Consider the following 19,673-nt stretch of genomic DNA (forward strand, 5'->3'; position numbering starts at 1 on the left):
TTTCCATAGATTTCCATGTCCAGGAAAGCCTTTGTAAAGACTACCCTCTGACTGTGAAACAAATTTGACTTTTTGTTGTGTGGGTGAATACTAGGATAGTCAGGCACAGTGGAATGTATTTCACTGTATTTTGCATCTATTGCTTGGACTGGGCCTAGACAAGACCGTCATCAAGATGAGTGTAAATGTGAATGCCCTTGGTTTTATGGTGTACTATCATTGGGTTCAGGCATTTGTTAAATATATCTCGCACAACAGCTAAACTGAAGTGCCAGGAGGCAAACTGGAAGGGAAATCTGTCTGCCATAAATCTCAGATATTGTCTCCGACCTCTAAATGTTGATATATGTACAGGTAAGCATCTCTGAGGTCTAGAACTACCATAAATGCCCAGGGGCTTTGCATGAGAATGACTGCCTGCCGGGGTCAGCATTTTCAATTTAGGAATTTTAAATAATTTTCTCTGGGCTGGCATGTGTACAGTGGGTATCTAATTGCCATCATTTCTTAGGAATGGGAAATGGGAAAAGCCTGGAATAAAAAAGTACAGTTTTGTACCTACCATAAATGTAGATGTTCGAGCGTATATACTGCTGCAGTCATCACACTAGGGGTTATCCTGCCGTCAGGCGGTCCCGCAGTCGGCCGAATCCCAAAGTCTTGGTCCGGCGTCGGTTGTCGTCGCTTTTTCCCTGACGTCAGTGCGACAGGGGTATAAAAGAGGCAGCCGACGCCATTTTCTTCAGTTTTTCTTGCCCCAGATGTCAGGTGGCCCCAACTAGGTAGGCAATACAAATAACTATGCAAAATACCTTAGCAGATAAACAATAGTACTAGCTGTTAGCAACTACACCATATAGGCATGTATCCATTAGATTGATGTAGATGGAGTTATAACTAACACCCTGGTATGTAGAGGGGATGGTGGGAGGGTAACCTGGACTGCAGCAGTATATACACTCGAACATCTACATTTATGGTAGGTACAAAACTGTACTATGTTCATCGTGTAATACTGCTGCAGTCATCACACTTGGGTTGAACCCCAAAGCTATGGATGGGTGGATGGTACTAAACTGGGTAAGGTGAAGCTAGGATGCCCTGCAGAACTGCAGTGGCAAAACCAGCTCTGGTTTTTGAGTATAATGGAAGGTGGTAGTGCTTGGTAAAGGTGTGCACTGAACTCCAAGTAGCTGCCTCCAGAATGTCCTTGGTTGGAACCCCCCTGAGAAAGGCTGCTGAGGTTGCTGTAGCCCTGGTAGAATGGGGCCTAATATTAACAGGCACTACTTTCCCATGGTGCGAGTAGCAAAAACGGATACAATGTGCTATCCATTTGGAAATAGCCTTTCCTTGTGAACCTGCAGCATAGGATACAAAGAGTTGGTCAGTTTTTCTGAGGGTCTTTGTCTTATCCAAATAGTAACGTAGCTGTCTGTGAATGTCCAAAGAGTGAAGGAGTCTTTCTCCTTTATTCTGGGGGTTTGGATAAAAGGTGGGTAAATGAATGGTCTGATTTAAAGCCACACTGGATACTACCTTTGGCATAAAGGTAGGGTTAGTTCGTAAAGAGACTCTGTCTTGATGGAAAATGATGAAAGGTTCCACTGCCATAAGTGCCTGTAGTTCTGAGGTGATAGCCAGCAACAGAGCTGTTTTCCATGACAAGTATTGTAGTTCTGCTGAGAAGGCTGGTTTGAAAGGAGGCAGTGTTAATTTTTCTAAAACGAAGTTGAGGTCCCAAGCTGGCGTTGGGGGTTTTCGGGGGGGGGGTCTTATATTCTTAGCCCCTCTAAGAAACTGCCTTAGTAAAGGGTGTGAGAATATGGGAGGATCCGTATTATATTGAGCTGAAATGGCTGAAGCATGGATCTTAATGGATGAAAAAGAAAGGCCTTTGTGTAGCATCTCAGTTAAGTATTGCAGTATTTGAGGAATGTTTGGTATCCAAGGATTTTGGCCTTTAACCTGGTTCCATGCACAAAATATTTTCCATTTGTCTGAGTAAGTTTTTCTGGTGCTGGGCCTCCTGGCCTCCAAATGACATTCAGGACGTCCTTTGAGAGAAGTGTAGATTGATAATTCAAGGTATTCTCCATGCAGCTAAATTTAAAGTCCTGAGCTGACTGTGAAGGATCTGAGAGTTTTGCTGAGTCAACAGAAGTGGGAATTGAGGTAAGATCCATGGAGGGCTGCGAGTCAAGGTCCTTAGTAATGGGTACCAGTGCTGACGTGGCCAGTCAGGAGCAATGAGGATCATTTGAGGTCTCTCTGATCTGACTTTCAGTAATACCTTGGTCAAGAGAAGTAGTGGTGGGAAAGCATAGACTGTCAATGCATGACAGGGCGTCCACTTTCCAGGCTAGGGAATGATAAGTCCTTGTGCAAAATTTCTGTAGTTGGCAATTGTTGGGGGAGGCAAATAGATCTATGTCTGGGCGTCCCCACTTTTGAGTTATCATTGAAAATACTTGTGGGTGTAGTCTCCACTCGTGAAGATCTGCCAAATTTCTGCTTAATTCGTCTGCCAATATGTTTTCCTTTCCTGGCAGGAATTGTGCTTGCAGTTGTACTTGGAAAGTCAATGCTGTGTTCCACAAGGTCATTGCCTGTCTGCATAAAGGGTAGGAGTGTGTTCCTCCCTGTTTGTTTATGTACCACATAACTGTGGTGTTGTCTGTCCTTATTAGTAGTTGTCCTGGATGCAAGAGGCCTTTGAAGGCTGTCAGTGCATTTTGCACAGCTAGCATCTCCTTTTGGTTGGTGTGTAGATGCATTTGTTTTGCAGACCATTTGCCCTGTATGCACTGTCCTGCCATGTGTGCTCCCCAGGCGCAGTCTGAAGAATCTGTTGTCATAGTTTGGTTTGCTGGAGGTAAGACAAAAGGAAGACCCTTGTTTAATTGACATGCTTGAGCCCACCATAGGAACTCTTTTTGAAGGCAGGGAATGAGAGGTATACTTGTTTCGAGGCTGTGCCTGTGTTGAGTCCATACACTTTTCAGGTACCATTGTAATTTCCTCATATGCAGCTTTGCATGTGGAATTAGTTGAATGCAGGATGCCATGAACCCTAATGCCTGCAGGATTTTCCTTGCAGTGAGCTGGGTAAAAGTTGCCATCTTTTTGAAGTATTGAGTCAGTTGTTTTTGTCTGGCATGAGATAAGCCATCTGGGCCGTTGTATTTAAGCTGGCACTCAGGAATATTACGTCTTTTGAAGGTATTAGCCTTGACTTCTTTTTGTTTACTGTGTACCCTAGGCAACTTAGCAGCTTTGTTACAAATGTCAGATGCTGTAATAGAATGGGCTTGCTGTCCGCTTGGATCAGGCAGTCGTCCAGATATGGATAAATTTGTATTCCTCATTGTCTGCAGTATGCAATTACTGATGCCAGGCATTTCGCAAATACTGTGGGCGCAGCAGATAAGCCAAAGGGCAATGCAGAGAATTAATAATGCGTTGTACCTGCCAAAAATCTGAGGTATCTTCTGCAATCTTGTCTGACAGGGACATGCAGGTATGCCTCTTTGAGGTCCAACGTTACCAGCCAAGACTCCTTGCCCAGCATGGGAAGAAGCTGCTGTAGTGTGAGCATTTTGAATTTGGGTACCTCCAGGTAAGTGTTTAGAATTGAGAGGTCTAAAATTGGTCTCCAGGCTTTGTCCTTTCTTGGTACTAGAAATAGTCTTGAGTAAAAACCTTGACCTTGCTCCTTTGTAGGTACCCTTTGAATTGCTTTCATATCCATGAGAGCTGAAATTTGCGTTTGTGCCTCTGCCCATTGGTTTGGAGGCAGATTTGGCATGCCTCTCATCCGTGGTAAAGTGTGAAAATGAAATCTGTAGCCTTGGGTAATAATATCCGGAACCCATTTGTCCTTTGTTATGATGCGCCAATTTTGTGGAAATAGAGCCAGTTTTCCTCCCAAAGGTGCTGCCAGAGCAATTTTGCTTGGCAGGCGAAGAGGGAAGTCATTGTGTTTGTTTCCTGAAGGGTTGAGATCTTTTGTCTCCACCTCCTTGAGTTGTTGTGTGCCACTGTCTAGGCCTGAAAGAACCTTGTGGCTGGCCTCTGCCCCTTGGATGTCTGTACCTACCCCTTTGGGGTCTGTCTGATGCATGAAAGGACCAGTTTTTTGATGGCCAGTTTCTGCTGAACCGGGGAGGTTGTACCTGTAAAAAATCTTTAACTGTCCGCATAGATTTTGCCTTTTCTTCCATTTTCTTTAAAACTTCCTCTGCTTTGACACCAAATAACACATCTTTCTGCAAAAGAGCATCCAATAACTTTGCTTTGACATGTCCTGGTAAGGCTTGCTCTTTTAGCCAAGCATGTCTACATATTACAGATCCTGTGACAGCTGCTCTATATGAGGCTTCCAATGAATCAAAACCACACTGTAAGGTATGCTTTTTCCCACCTGTTCTGCTGCATGCAGTAAATCCTGCATCTCTTTGAAATCAGGTTGATCTGTCTGAGGGATCATTTTCTGCTTTAACTGTGTAATCAAGTACTGCTGGTATTTTAGCATGTGGAATTGGCAGTTTAAGGCCCTCATGGCCAAAGTGGCAGACGTATACCCTTTCTTCCCCCATCTTTCTAATGCTCTGGAATCTCTTTCAGAAGGTAGTGGATTCTTAGCAGTAGAGGCCTTAACCCCTTTGGGACCCGGGGAAATGGTTTCAGGGTCTGCAACAGGGCTTTTATATAGAAACTTATGAGAATCAGGAACTCGGTAGTATCTGTCTGGTTTAGCTGGTGCAGGAGGTAAGGAATCTGGGTTTAGACTAGATTCGGAGTAAACATCATCCAAAATGTCTAAAACTGGAGGAATTGCAAGGGGTCTATGCTGTGGGAGAAGAAGAAACTCATGGAGTCTTTTCTTAGAGTCAGAGTAATCTTGGCCTTCCAGGTGGAAGTGTTTCCTCATGGTGTGTAAAGTTTCCCCGAAAGAGTAGTCTTCGGGGGGGGGGGGGGGACAGAGGGAATGGACTCTCTAACATCTGAGTCTTCATAAGGAGGGAAGGAATAATCCTGGTCCTCAGAGTTAGCTGAGGAAATGGATGCTTGGTCAGAGCAAGGATAATCTTCCTCCAGTCTAGGCCTTTTGTCAGGAGGGGGTTGTGAACCCCTGATAAATCCTCAGCCATCTTAAGCATCTGTTTTTTAGGCACAGGGGCCTGTGGGGGGGGACTGTGGACCCGGTTTCCTAACTTTAAAGGGGGCTTTAAGTTTAGCATAAGACTTAATAGAGATAGTTGTCGGTTTGAAGACACCTTCAGAAACCGAAGGCCTGTCCAAAATCTCCTGATCACCGTCAGGGTTGGCGTCTGAGGGGTGAGATGGAACCGGCTCCTGAGGCCCAGCTGATTCGGTCTGGGAGGCCGTCAGAAGTTCTAAATCTGTGGTAGTCAGGGCTGTGTAGGCGCCTCGCTGAAAACCGGAGAACCGGCAGCAAGCCTTGCTGAGGCCTCGGTATCTGGTCTTGGTTACCTGTCCTTATCCTTGCGTTGGTTACCTGTCCTTATCCTTGCGTTTTTTAATCATTGCTGATGTCGGTTGATCCGACGACATGCTATAATTAAATTTTCTGCCAAAATAATGTCGGGCGAAATCTGCCCGATGCTTGATTGTACGTTTGTTGAACCTAGCATAAAACCGACAACCAGAGACGTTGTGGTCTTGGCCTAGGCAAGGAATACAACAAGAATGAAAATCCTTATGAGGCATTTGCTTCCCACAAGAAATGCAATTATTAACTTTGTCTGACATCGGTCTGAGGCAAGAAAAGTTTCCCCAACGGGGTACTAAGCTATAGAGATAACTTTGGGCTGAAATTCGATTCGAAAATCTCAGGAGCTGGCCGACCGGCACTTGCGAACTGCTTCTGCTTTGGGCTCCGCGCGGCAAGAAAGACTGAAGAAAATGGCGCCGGCTGTTATATCCCTGTCGCACTGACGTCAGGGAAGAAGCGACAACCGACGCTGGACCAAGACTTTGGGATTCGGCCGACTGCGGGACCGCCTGACGGCAGGATAACCCCTAGTGTGATGACTGCAGCAGTATTACACGATGAACATCCTTTCACTTCTTGACCTTAGGATACCTCGTTTACTGTGCTCTGTAAAAACATTTCTTCCAGGATAAGCTTTAGCAGGTGTACTTCATCTTTTGTTACTCCTGGGACTCTCCCCTTGTGTGGGCTTGCAAAAAAAATGAAGCCTTTAGCCCTAGAAAATTATACTAGGATTCATTATTTCTTGATGGTTAGAGTTAGCTACTACTGAAAGTAGGTGAGCAACTTGCCTCCTATTACAGGAAAAGGGGAGGAGATAAATTAGGGAAAAGGGAAAACTTTGGGGGCAGAGCGATGGAAGAAACTGCTGTAATCTCATCTGCTCCCTAGAAGTGTAAAGGACCCTGTGGACCCCCTTCCTCCTCCTATCTTTTCTGCCACCTTCTTTTTGGAAAGATCTTTCTACTTTTGGGCTGCTTTCCCTTTCCTTACATCACATAGAATGATCCTTGCTTTGATGGAGAATTCCTGCTATATATAGGCAAAGGAGGGTGGAACATGTTGGGTTGGGAGGGTGCCTTAATGGCTAAGGTGTTTACCTTACAAACATAAGGTGCAGAGTTCAAGTCTCACAAGGGATAATTGGCTAGGCTTAAAATGGCTCGCAAAGGCAGTTAGCTTAGTACTAAACTATGAACTAACACATTCCAAGATCTTCCCCATGTCCTCCATCTTTCTGAAGGCATTTTAAGACTGGTGTCCAAAGAACAGCTCTTTAGCCAGAGGGCCACTGAGCAGCTGTACCTTTGCATTTTTGGACAGGTATCATATCCTCATAAGTGTGTGCCTTCTTAAGAACTGAGAGAGTGACAGCAGCCCTGGATGATGCATGTACCGCATCATGCCTACATTTTATGGTATATTTTTTAGGCTCTTCAAATGCATCTCTTCATACTGGTGCAAGGCAACCTTCCCTGTCAGTTCTTCACTCCCTCCAAACTCCCCAGTAATAGCTTACTAAAGACATGTTCTTGATGTACCCCAGGATGTTGGTCTGGCAATTAACAGCCCAAAAAGTCAGGGTTGGAGAGGCACTCACCTTTTTGCCATAAATGTGAAGAAATCTACTTTCCTTATCATTAGAAAGTGTGCTACAGCATAAAAACCCAATGGCAGAGTAATCTGTGAGGAGCCTGCACTCTACAAAAATGGTCAGGTCTCTACAAGGCAACCTGTTTCCAAGCTGTTAGCAGCAAACATATATATATAAAGGCTTCCTGGACTGGAAGGACAGCAACAGGTTTTGGAGGCAAACCCCGGAAGTCACATAGTTCTCTTTTCACAGGCAGAGGCCTCATGGGCTTGCCACTAGAAATGCTTTATCCTGAGTGAAAATATTCCCAAAAGAAAGACTAAGCAATTAACACGCTTTCTGCTGTCCATGGTTTGATTCTGTCAGTCTCTACTTGCTACTTGGACCTTTTTCAGACTCTGCACAGCAGCAGTCTGTATGTGGACCAGTACTCTATCCTGGTTAAGCTAAAGGTGAGGATGTCTTGGATTTATAGTTCAGACCCACTCTATCTTCAACCAGAAAAGACTCGAGTGAAGGACTTGACATCTAAAATAATTCTTATCACAAACATTACGAACTTCTTCAGTAATGATTCTCATAAAGAACATATTGTAAACATGGTATTTGAAGTAGTGGATCCAGTTCTAGTAGCCATACATTAGAATGGTAGAAACTGCACAATTCAAAGTTACCAAAATTGTGATGGTAAACAAAGGAAATGAGATACGAGGAAAGAATTAACACAACTGGGAATAAATACACAAGAAAGAATGGAGAATGCTTTAGATGCACAGCACTGTCAGGTGTCAAAAGTGAGAGCTATGCAAAAGTATGCACATAAGTGTTTGTCATAATGCTATGCAAACAACAAATAACCTTCTAGCCATTGTGATGTCCTTAATCACCTGACAGTGCAGAGGATTAAGACTAAGCAATTGACACGCTGCTTTCTGCTGTCCATGGTTTGATTCGGTCAGTCTCTACTTACCACTTGGACCTTTTCCAGACTCTGCACAGCAGCAGTGTCTATGTGGATCAGTACTCTATCATGGTTAACAAATACAAACAATTAAATAAGTCTGAGACTTCATGACATGCAAATGTCCTGCAGCCAGGCACTAGAGATTAGCTTAAAAGCTATACACAGCCTATTTTCAACTTAGCTTAAAGGCAAATAATAGGGTAAAACATGGAGGGAGAGATGATACTATTTGATGGAGAAGGCGTTGCCCCCTCTGTGCACAGCATCAAAGAATGTTTCAAGGATGCCTGTAAAAGAGCAGGGAAGGAATGGGCAGTGGTAGAGGGACCACAACTACACAATACGCAACAGTCAGACCGACAAGTCAGGCTACAGGTCTTCTTTCTCTGGCAGCTTCATATATATACACTTGCATGTTCATACCACTAGTTCTGGTCAGTGTACTTACTGATAATACCAAAGCAAAGACAGCCATCCTCCAAGCATGACCAACTGCAGATTACACAGGAGGATGGCAGATGTCAACTGGGTTCAATGCAAAATGTGCAGCTAGGTATTTTAGTAGTAAATAGGGATCAGGAGTGATCCAGGAGCAATGTCTGGTTAACAGTCTTGTTCAAAGTTACACAGCAGATAAATTAATGTGATAGGAATCAAACTGTGTACCCTGTGCAGAGGAAACAGCTCGTTAGCAGCTCATATTCTTTAATACTGTGCACCAACTACTAGAAATCAGTGGATAACATTCGTGGAGAAAGTGTATTCCTAACACAAGCCACAGAAAAAGATTAATTTATTACATTTTGTTAAGTATGCAGTTCTGCTAAGCTTGCGGCTGGGAAAACCTGAGGTGATATTTATACAAATGGGAAAATTTGTCCAGGACACCCGGTAAACTACTCCACACCTCCTTTCCTCCAATATGTGCCATAGGATCTTTAACATCCACCTCACACAGATACCATCTCAGTTTAACATTTCACCTGAAGGATGGCACATCAGGAATGCAGCTTTCCTCTAATGCTGCACTTTTGTATTAATGATGGAATAAGAAAATCCAAGCTTTTGCTGTGGGAATAGGTAAGAAAGTTGAGTTTACAACCCATTAGGCACTTCCAGCAATATACAAACATGTTGTACATGACAGGGCAGTATCAACAAGCAAAAGAAAGCTGGATAGCACTCTAAGGTGTATTACTTTTAGGGAGGTAAATGCCATTTTCCCATTATAAAACGGTGCCACATCTGTAATACAGTACTCAATTCTGAAGACCATACTGGAAGTCAGGCACTAAGTTCATGCAGTATGTGCAGGACTGCCAAGATGGCAAAAGGAATGAAAGACAGAAAGCATGAAGAAAATCTCAAGAGTACACGGAATGTAAGCAAGGAGAGAAAAAAAGGAGAGATATAATAATGCACCACATTACTAGCAGGCAAGCTGATGGGACAACACAAAACAGAAAGAACGGGACAGAGCAAAGGGGCATGACAGGAGTTTAAGACCAACATCTGGAAATATTTTACAGACAATGTGGTACTTCCGTGGAACACACTAGGAGAGACACTAGTGGAATTTAATGACGACATGAACATGAGAGAATTGGTATAAGAATGGAAGGAGAAATGTGGGCATACAAATCTTACTGAAACAGGAAGGAATTATGATCTTCCATCGTCCGCTATAAATACTAAATTATATAATGACTGCTGGTTAACATTGCTGCCTTGTGGTGCTGGCTCCCCAGTTAACTTTTCAGCTGGTGTCCCTTCTTTGCAAAGTCTGTATGTCTTACCTGGGTCCATGCATTTTTTTGATGAATACCGTGGTTTCTTCCCACATCCCAAAGACATGAACAAAAGTGAACTTGACAATCCTCTAAACTGTCCTTAGGTGTGCAAACCGAGGGAGAATGAACACTGTGTGCATGTGCACACCTGCTTGTGGGTGTTTCTGCCCTGTGATGGGCTAGTGCCCCATTCAGGATGGGTTTCTAGGTCTTGAAACCCACAAAGTGTAAGAAACAGAATCCAGCTCACCCGTGACTCTGTCCTGGATTAAAGAGGTAATTGGAGAATGAATGAGTAGTTCTCAGCACAGTTTTTGCCCAATAACTGCTAAGACTAACATGAAAGCTGATAAAACGAGCATAGCCTTCAATGATTCCACAGTTGCAGACTTGATTTGTAATGTTTTTATGCTTTTCAATCCCATCAGAATATTTTTTTCATGTTTTTTCTATACTTTTCTAAACTTCACTTTGAGCAAAAACTTCCGAAGCATTATTTCACTTCTCTAACTTTTGACTTTGCCAAATGTTAAAGAAACAAATCCCACGTGAGAACTTGACTGGGACCCAAAGAAAACAGATTCTACAAACTAATTAATGATCATAAATTTTAACAATAAGAACAACTGAGCTTTTCCAACAGTAACTGGTTTCAGAATTACAAAATGCATGGAGGGTCACTTTCCTTATGGGTATAGGCATGAAAAAGAAATGATGCTGCCAATGTGCAAAGTACTGGATGAAAACTTTGTACACTTCTACCCAGAGCTGTCAGTCAATTATTATCCCTTGGCAAATGCACACTAATACAGGCTAAGGACACAATTAACATTACTTGTAGTTCCCGGCAAATCCACATACGTATGATGTAACTATTTGACGAACAAAAGAAGCACTATATGCCTCAAGGTATAAAGAAGCACTTTATGCCTCAAGGTATGTCTCTTACTAAGAGGGAATGACGGGAGTGATAACACTAGTCAGATAACACAAACTGCAAGATCTTACTTTGGGATACTAATGATAGTCCAACTTTGAAGCAACTACTGCCAGAGTTTAAAGGTCTACTTTGCCAGAGTTTAAAGGTCTACTTTTCCATCTCAAAATCATCAGTTTTGGGCCTCCTTTTGAAGAGAGTACTCCAAGGCAGAAACTATCTTAAGGTTATTACTGCAGATTTGTTATTTTCCCACATAAGCTAGAGGAAATCAAATACTTACCACTGAGAGACAAAAATGCCATAGAATACTGTAGTTGACCAATCATTAGGCTCAGACTGCAGGGTAAACATATCTTTAAGTATATTGAAGTGAATTCCATTTTCCGAATCTGGATCTGCACAGACCAGTTGTGTCTTCACAAAAGATGTCCAACGCCTCTGTAGAGTTTTTAAACCACCCATATCCCCCTGTAAAATAATTAAACAATAATAAAGTTAAGGTTCAGTACTTGCACATCTACTTGTCACGCATTAAATCTACAGTTACTGCTGCATCCAAAGATATTCTTCATTCAGAGTGCTAGCCTATCATCTTAAAGCCAAACCAAATGAGAAAATCTGTCCGCAGAATCATTTATCTTACTGTTCTGGTAAATGCACGATCAAAGGTAAATTTTAATGTTATTTCAGTGGTTTCATGCACTTAAACTAAGAAAATGTCAGTTTAACAAAATCAGAAAATGATAAAAGTAGTTCAGCAGCAGAACACAGCATATCCAACCATGGTTTAAATTACTAACATTCTTCTCCCATCACCTGGGATCTGTTTTACTTAGGCACCGCCAGAACACCTGCCTGACGTCTTGCTGCACACAACCCTGTTAGCATTAAATAAGACATTAAGCCATATCAATACTGTTTTTATGGAGTGATATCTCCAGTCTTAGCAGGTAGTAGGGAGATAAGAGGTCACTAGAGACCATCTCTTCCTAGACCTCACAGACAAAGGCAGAGTGTTACCAAGGACCATAACGGTGATTGCTGGAACTGCAGAACTACAACTGCAAATATAACAATACATAAAACCTTTTTCCTGCATACCACTGCAGGGCAAGGTCTGATCGTTCCTCTACCAAAGTCCAATTGGCCCATTCATTCTGTGGTTGTGGGAGCTTGGGAATCTTACACAGGCAAGAGCTCTGCAGACTACTCATTCATACTATCCTCAATATTTGTTTGTTTATTAATTTACTTATTTGTACTTGGTTACCACGAAGGTCCAACTGGGCCATGCATGCAGATGTTCAGGGAGAAAAGCTCCAAAAAACATATCTAGTGAGAGAAAAACATACAAAGATTATATGAGACCCTTTGTGAGAAGAAACAATATTTGAAGCATAGTGATTACAGGTTCAGCACAGACTAGGTGACTAAGTGTATGTTACATGTAGCAGTTATCAAAGAAGGAAACATCAAAAAAGGGGGACTGCAATGGAGGAACTAGTTAGGATAAGCCAGCTACAGAAGAATGGGAACAGGAATACAAGATAAAGAAATCGAGAGTTAAATGCTGGTAGAGATTCAAAAATACTAAAACGTGTAAAAAAAAATCTAGAGGACTGAATGTTGTATGTGGAGGGGATGAGTCCATTGTTAAACAGCATGATCAAGGTTAGAAAAGGTTAAGTATTTAAACCAACAAGTATGAAATTAACAATTTTCTAAAGTTACTGATAAGAAAAGCTCTATGGTTTCACAAAAGGAAAGGCTGGTGTGGGATCAACTGACTAATCAGGAGAGGAAGTAAATGAACTCAACCTCTTGCAACAACAGTCAAGAGGAAGGGAGGTGGCCAACCGTGTGTTCTATGGGACAGCCTACCATCTTCCCATCAGAGCACCCCCCCCCCCCCCCCGTGGTGGTTCTTCCAAGCTCTGCTATAAAATCTTTGCCTCACAGTGTTGTTACACACTGCAGCTCGGGCTCACTAGGCTCAAGCGCCACTGAGCAGACACCAAGTGCTCCTACTAGATGTAAACCATGAGGTGAGCCAAAGCTGCCTAGCTCCCCCAGAGTTTGCGAGCCAGCATCAGCTGTTCACTCCCATCTTCCCTTGCCAGTTCCTTAAAGGCATCCAGCCATCATTCGAACATGGGTTACCTATTACAGAGTCAAGGCTTGATCCTTCTATGCCATGAGGAATATATAAAAATGTTGAGTTTGCAATATCTTAGAACACTCCCCTTACTCTAATGTACAACAATCTCAGAGTTAGTATACACAAGTAGTGGGGGAGGGTGCCAGGAGGAACCTCTAGTAAAACTATCTACTACAGGGACCCTTCTTGACAGTCCCTCTGTTGGAAAGAACCATAAGTAGTACCCCCAATGTGAATAGCATGACAGATGACCTTGGCCACCTCAGATGGCTCAGTATAACACAGACATCTGAAAGGTATCCCATTTTCCTTTAATAACAGTAAAATAATTATGCCTTCCTGAGTCAAACACTGGAAGCAGCTATTCCTCTTTCAAGAGCAGGCTGACCAACTGATGAACAAAAATGCACTTGATAATCCACTTGGAAAGTGCCTGCTTGATACCATCAAGCCATTTACTTTTCAAAAAAGGGACACAAGTCCTCCCTTGTTTCTACTCTGCTGCCACAAAGAAGACTAAAATGAATTGACTTGTTCAGGGAAACCTTCAGAAACACCTTGGGAAGAAGCAAAGGCTCATCTTGAATGATACCCTGTCCTTGTGAATGATGAGGTGCATTTTTCTATTTATCAGGGCCTAAAGCTCCAAGATGAAATGTGCAGAGCTGAATGCCACCAAGAACAAAGTCATCTAATAAGCAAACTTCAGCACCAGAAAGACAGCAGATTCAAATGGCAGAAGGGCTAAACCTTCCTGTCTTGAAAACTCAGGTCCTACTAGGAGAGGGTTCCTCAATGGGAGATGGATATAGAGTCCTCCCTCACTTGATAAGGCAGTGCTTGGCCTCAATCTTACCTTTCACAAGATCATGATCAGCAGAAAAAGGCTGATACATGCACTGTGACTGTGGTAAAACAGAACCAGCCCATTCAGGTGCCCAAGAATGATCAGAATTAGCTGTAAGCTAACCCAGTGGGTGGAACAGGGTACTGCTCTACTCAAACTGTAATACTATTCCATTTGGAGGCACAGATTTACTGAGTGGACAGCCTCTTGGCAGACCATCATTTTAGAGACTTCTGCTGTTAAGACCTGCAGATTAACAGGATCTAAATCAGTAGCCAAGTCCTGAAGTAAATCTTGTGGTCTCCCAACTGAGGACGACATTCCTGGCCATGACTCAGTGAATTTACAGTATTATTGGGCCCTTCTCTTTTGCCCCTAGCTGGTGGCCAGCTGAGGTGGATGACCCATCCCAGCCGAGTGTAGCCTCCCGGACATCTCAAATGCGCAGGTGAAAGCTGCTCTCTCTAAAGCTAAAAACACAGCATCAATGGGACCGGATGGTGTCCCCGGCTGTGTGCTACACGAGCTAAATGAGGAATTAAACCCGCACATAAGGCAGCTGTTTAATCTCAGCCTTACCACAGGATACGTGCCCAAGGAGTGGCGTACGGCAACTGTGGTCCCACTCCACAAAGGCGCCCACGGACCCTGGTAATTACCGCCCCATAAGCTTAAAAAGTATAGTCTGCAAAGCTATGGAGAGGATCATAATGGAGCTCATAAACAAAGATATAGGGACTTGCAGACATTGGACCCGACCCAGTTTGGCTTTGTCAAGGGAAGATCATGCCTTTTGAACTTGGTCGACTTCTTCGAAACAGTCACCAAGGCCATTGATGAGGGAAAGGCAGTCCATACAGCCTACCTTGACCTTGCAAAGGCTTTCGACACAATACCCCATTCGGGTATTGTAGAAAAACTTACCAGCTTAAATGTAAACCCATATGTCACAAGATGGGTTGCAAACTGGCTTAAGGACAGAACCCACAGGGTTAGAGTTGCTGGCGCTGTGTCAGACTCCAAGCTGGTCACAAGTGGTGTTCCACAGGGCTCGGTCCTTGGCCCCCTATTGTTTGGCATCTACTTCTCAGAAGTACAGGCCAACATGGGAGGACTTTGGCTGACAAAGTTTGCAGACGACTGCAAACTGGGCCATAGTGGAAAGTGCATCGGACACGGATATCCTTCAGAAGGGACTCACGGAAACAGATAGCTGGTGCCAGAGCCATGGCCTGAAGTTAAACGCCAAAAAATGTATAGTCATACCCTTCGGGAAAAACAAGGTAACCCCAAGCTACCATATAGATGGCAATCCACTAAGCACAGAAGAGGTTATCAGGGACCTGGGGACCCAGGTTGACAGTGGCCTTTCTTTGACACTCACATTGCTAAAGTGGTTAGAAAGACCTTCTACATTGCCCACCTGATCATGAAGGGATTCACATTCAGATCTAGTGAGGTCATTGTTCCCCTGTACTCTTCACTTATCAGACCAATGATCGAGTACAATGCCCCATTCGGGATGTATCTCACCCGACATCTGCAGCAATTGGAGAGACCCCAAAAGTTCCTCACCAAAAGGATAAAGGGACTCCAAAATCTGTCATATGCTGCCAGATTGAAGAAACTCCAGCTCTATTCAGTCGCATACCGTCTGCTCAGAGGTGACGTGCCTGACATACAAGGCCATGTCCAACCCAGAATTAATGGACATGCTCCACCTCAAAAAATCCAAATCCACCAAAACCACTAGAGCAAGCGACTTAAACCTTAGCACGGATATAAATAGGACGTGCTGGAGGGATAGATTTATCACTCAGAGACTCCCTATGCTGTGGAATAAAATCCCGGTCCATGTGAGGTAGAGCACCTCGCTGACTCTGTTCAAGAGAAATCTAGACCTGTGGATGGGAGATCGTAGGTTTACCCCGGGAATCATATCTGTGTCACTGCTGGACAGAGGCACAACAAACTAATGGGCACAGTATTTTTTCATATAAGGGGTGGCGTAAGCCACAAAAATTTGGGCTAGGCTTATAAATGCCTTAGGGCAGATAGCCTAGTATAAACCTATGAACCTATGGTGCACTACTGTGTCTGCTGCTGGATTCCGGATTTCCTTCATGACGTCTTTCCATGCTGTTCGGTCCACGGCAAAGTTTCGTGCCTCCTGTTGGTCAAGTCACCAGCTTCTCAGGTTCACTTCAACCTTTAAAGTCTTCTTTGGTGCAGATTTGTGAACTCTCCAGTTCTCTCCATAACAGTCTGTACGGCAAGCAGCAGGTGTCCATCTTGCACATGTGTCCAAACCAGCACAGCCTCCTGTTCTGGATCTGTTTGCTGATCATTGGCTGCTGATCACATCTAGTCTAGATGCTCTCATTTCTAATGTGGTCATGAAGTGAGACTCCCAAGATTTGGCGCAGCCATTGCACTTGGAAAACCTCAAGCTTGTTCAAGTCTGGCTTGAGAAAAGTACACATTTCTGATCCGTAAAGAAGAATTGGCATAATCAGTGCCCAGAAAAGGTGAATCTTGTTGGTGATAGAGATGTTTGTCCTCTTCCACAGACACCATTTGAGTGAGGCAAATGCTGCTGCTGTGGCTTGTCCAATCTTGCTATGTACTTCAGCTGTTGATGCCAACTTCTTCTCCTGGCCCAGTCAACCCAGATACTTCAATTATTGCGTTTGTTGCATCTGAACTCCTCCGAGGTGGATGGTGGCTTGTGACCAGTGGGTTGCCATCACTTTGCTCTTGTCCACATTTATCTGTAGGCCATACGATTGGGTGATGCAGGCAATGTTGTAGAGGATATCTGTGGCCTCACCATCACTGCATTCGAAAATGGTGCTGTCATCAGCGAATATCAGGTCAGTTAAAGAATGGGCTTCATCATACTTGACTCTGCTCCTGCACTCAAATACTCTCATGATGGCATCCACCACTATGTTGAACAGCAGTGGAGAGACCACATCCCCTTGTCAGACCCCATTCTGGATGGTAATCTCTTCAGAGAGTTCGTTCCGAATGCACACCTGGCTGGATGAACCATTGTAAGACATTTGAAGGAGTCTGATGATTTTCTTCGGCATGTGCTCCATCTCCGATGTCTTCCACAGGGCAGGTCATTGGATACAGTCAAATGTGGACTTCAAAATCGATGACGATAACTATATGTTATCCATACTGGATTTTTTCCTCCACTAGATGATGGATGGCAGAGATTTCATCGCAGCATCCTCTGTTTGGTCCGAATCCAGCCTGCTCTTCCCTTCTGGTTTGCTCATAGTGGTTCTGCAGCCTGGATTGTATGATCAGTGTGTGGAGTCAGTGGAGCAGGATATCGCCTCCAGCCTTGAGAATGCTTCCTCAGTGACCTGATCTACTCATGGTGTCTTGCCGTCTCTCAGTACTCTGACAGCTGAATTCACCTCTGACTGTTGGCTTTGCATCAGTCATTGGGGCCTCAGGGAGATAGATGGGTGGCAGATCGACTATTGGTCCACAAGGCGGGTCATGGCTGTAAAGCTCTCAAAAGAATTCCCTCCATTTCAGGTATTCACAAGGTGAGCGCACAAATGTCCCATCTACATTTTTGTTGACGTTGCTGCTGGGTCTGGTCTTCCCACTCAGTCGTTTGAGGATGCTGTACAGGGTGGGGTACTCGTGTCGGGATGCCACCTCCTTCAAGGTCAGCTGCCACCTGGTTCCAATATGCTTCTCTTTCTGCTTTCAGCCTCTGGCAAACTTCATGACTGAGCTGCCAGTATCATTCATAGTTGACAAGTTTCACCTGCTTCAGTTGGGCTAAGAGATCCGGGCCTGGAACCATTCGCTTCTGATGACCAAGAGCAACAAGAATGGATTCTGGTCTTTACACCTTAAACTTTGTGAAGAGGTATGAAATCTGCAGGAATGATAAGTCGTACAGAAAACTCCTATGCCACTACAGCAAAGGTCGACTGCCATCTCCACAATGCCCTGTTGTACTAATCAGAATAAGAGAAAGAAAAAAAAAAGTCTCCTGATTGGCACACAGGTCAACCTCTGGAGTGCCCATCTTCCAGAAGACTATGACTGGACAAACCCTTTGAATTCAAAGCTGCACAAGAACTAGAAGAGAAACTCAATTTACAGTAATTGACTGCTTGTTCAGTTTTTAAGGATTGTGAAATGTTGACAGAAGAATGCTCTTTCCTGTCTATGGCCCAATGACAGATGGGCATCATTTCATTGATTGTTTAGATACCGCTTGATGAACTGGTTACTTAATCATATGTGGAGAGATTGTAGAAGCAACTGTTTTTCCAAGGCTTTCAAGCCCAGAAACTTGTGCTCTGAGCTACACGTGGTTGATGTGGAAGACCATTTTAAAGGCAGTACAGTAAGATCTTTACTTACTGTTTAATGCTGTAGCTATGGTGGTCTTCACAGACTTCAAGTGCCCAGTGTCAAGATGTGTGACACCTTCAGCCCCAAGAAGGAAAGATCCACCAGATCAGTGAAGACTGTCCACTACTCTAGGACCTGGCAACAAGGGTTCAACAGTGACAGCAGGTTTGTCAGTATAAAGTAGCTCTAAAGCCACTCTCACTTCACAACTCACAGCAATAAATCCATCCTCAAGAATGCAAGTGATTTCATGAAGACCATGGCTTCCATCAATCCCAGAAAGTGCAACACGGTTCAAGCCTAAATGCTGTACCTGGTCCTCATGCAGTGATGGACCCTAACTGTACCCAGGATGGGGAACTAGTCAATATCACTCCTCCTTTACAGTCCTCCATTGATGAAAACATCGGCTAAAGGGGACATTTCTACTAGCTCCTAACTCTAGCTGCCAACATAAATATCTGCGTCACTGCAGGGCTTTCTAGGGCATATTTATTCTCCTACACACCTACTGGCTACCATCAGTTGACTCGTGAGTGCCAAGCTCATGTCTTCTCAGCAATGGTCTTCGGCATTTGTGCAAGCTTCTGTATGCACAGGTGCACTTGTGGACACTGGAAAGCTATTAATCTATCCCCAAACTATGTTATTCACTTCCCACCCTCCTCATCCAGCTCGTCTAGTGCCAGAGTCATTATTCAAACTTGGATTGACTGTGGTGCAGTCAAGGCTGTTCCCTCTGCGCCAAAGAACTGAGTTGGTAGGTTGACATTTACTGTTTAACTGAAGTTAGTCCGATAAGAATGTTATGACCAGACAAAAAAAAAAAAAGATTAGAATGAGCTCCCTTAACTGGGCTAGAACCTAATGATGTGTAACTGCATGTAGGGTACTCCCAAATTCATTCATTCCTTTCTGTCAGGAAGGATCCCATTTTCCATTTTACCTGTAGTGGTGAATACAAGTCGATACCAACTACTGTAACCAAACTCACTGCTAATATCCCGAACATTCACTGTTTTGCCACTCTGTTCATATTTACATATTGTTTCAATTGTCTATGGAATTGTATACATTCTGTGATAACCCTCTGTTTGTGAATTTGTTGTGTTTCACTTTTTCTGAATTTCTTCACTGGGTTGTGCCTACAAATGGTCTGTTGTGATCAGTGTACTAAGCCTGGCAGACAAACAAAATAAACATTCACAGACAATAGCAATGGCAGACTGCAAAAATACTAATGAAGGACTAGTCACTCTTGAAGGGAACATCTACCACTGTACAAGTAAAGTACACCATCGGTTTCTTCTTGGGAATCAGGCAGAAACTATATGAAAAAAAAATATTTATGTGATTTATTTGGTTTTGTTTACCAAGAAAGACTAACTGGCTTAAGGAGATGAGCTTCAAAACAGTAATGTAATACAAGAGTTTTTACAAAACCCTGTAAAGCATCAACAGTCAGAT

The 19,673-nt window shown here is 43.6% G+C and overlaps 1 protein-coding gene across 2 annotated transcripts in view; it reads right to left on the reverse strand.

Annotated features, from left to right (window-relative positions):
• SEMA4F (ssemaphorin 4F) overlaps positions 1-19,673 on the reverse strand; it is a 1,454,381-nt gene that overhangs the window by 718,978 nt on the left and 715,730 nt on the right. For both annotated transcript variants that reach the window (XM_044063980.1, XM_044063981.1), the window contains exon 8: positions 11,087-11,274. In XM_044063980.1, coding sequence (XP_043919915.1) covers positions 11,087-11,274 — 188 coding nt within the window. The remainder of the gene's footprint in view (positions 1-11,086; positions 11,275-19,673) is intronic.

This window comes from Protopterus annectens, chromosome 2.part2, assembly GCF_019279795.1.
Source record: "Protopterus annectens isolate FY-2018-M chromosome 2.part2, PAN1.0, whole genome shotgun sequence".
Taxonomy (NCBI): Eukaryota; Metazoa; Chordata; order Ceratodontiformes; family Protopteridae; genus Protopterus; species Protopterus annectens.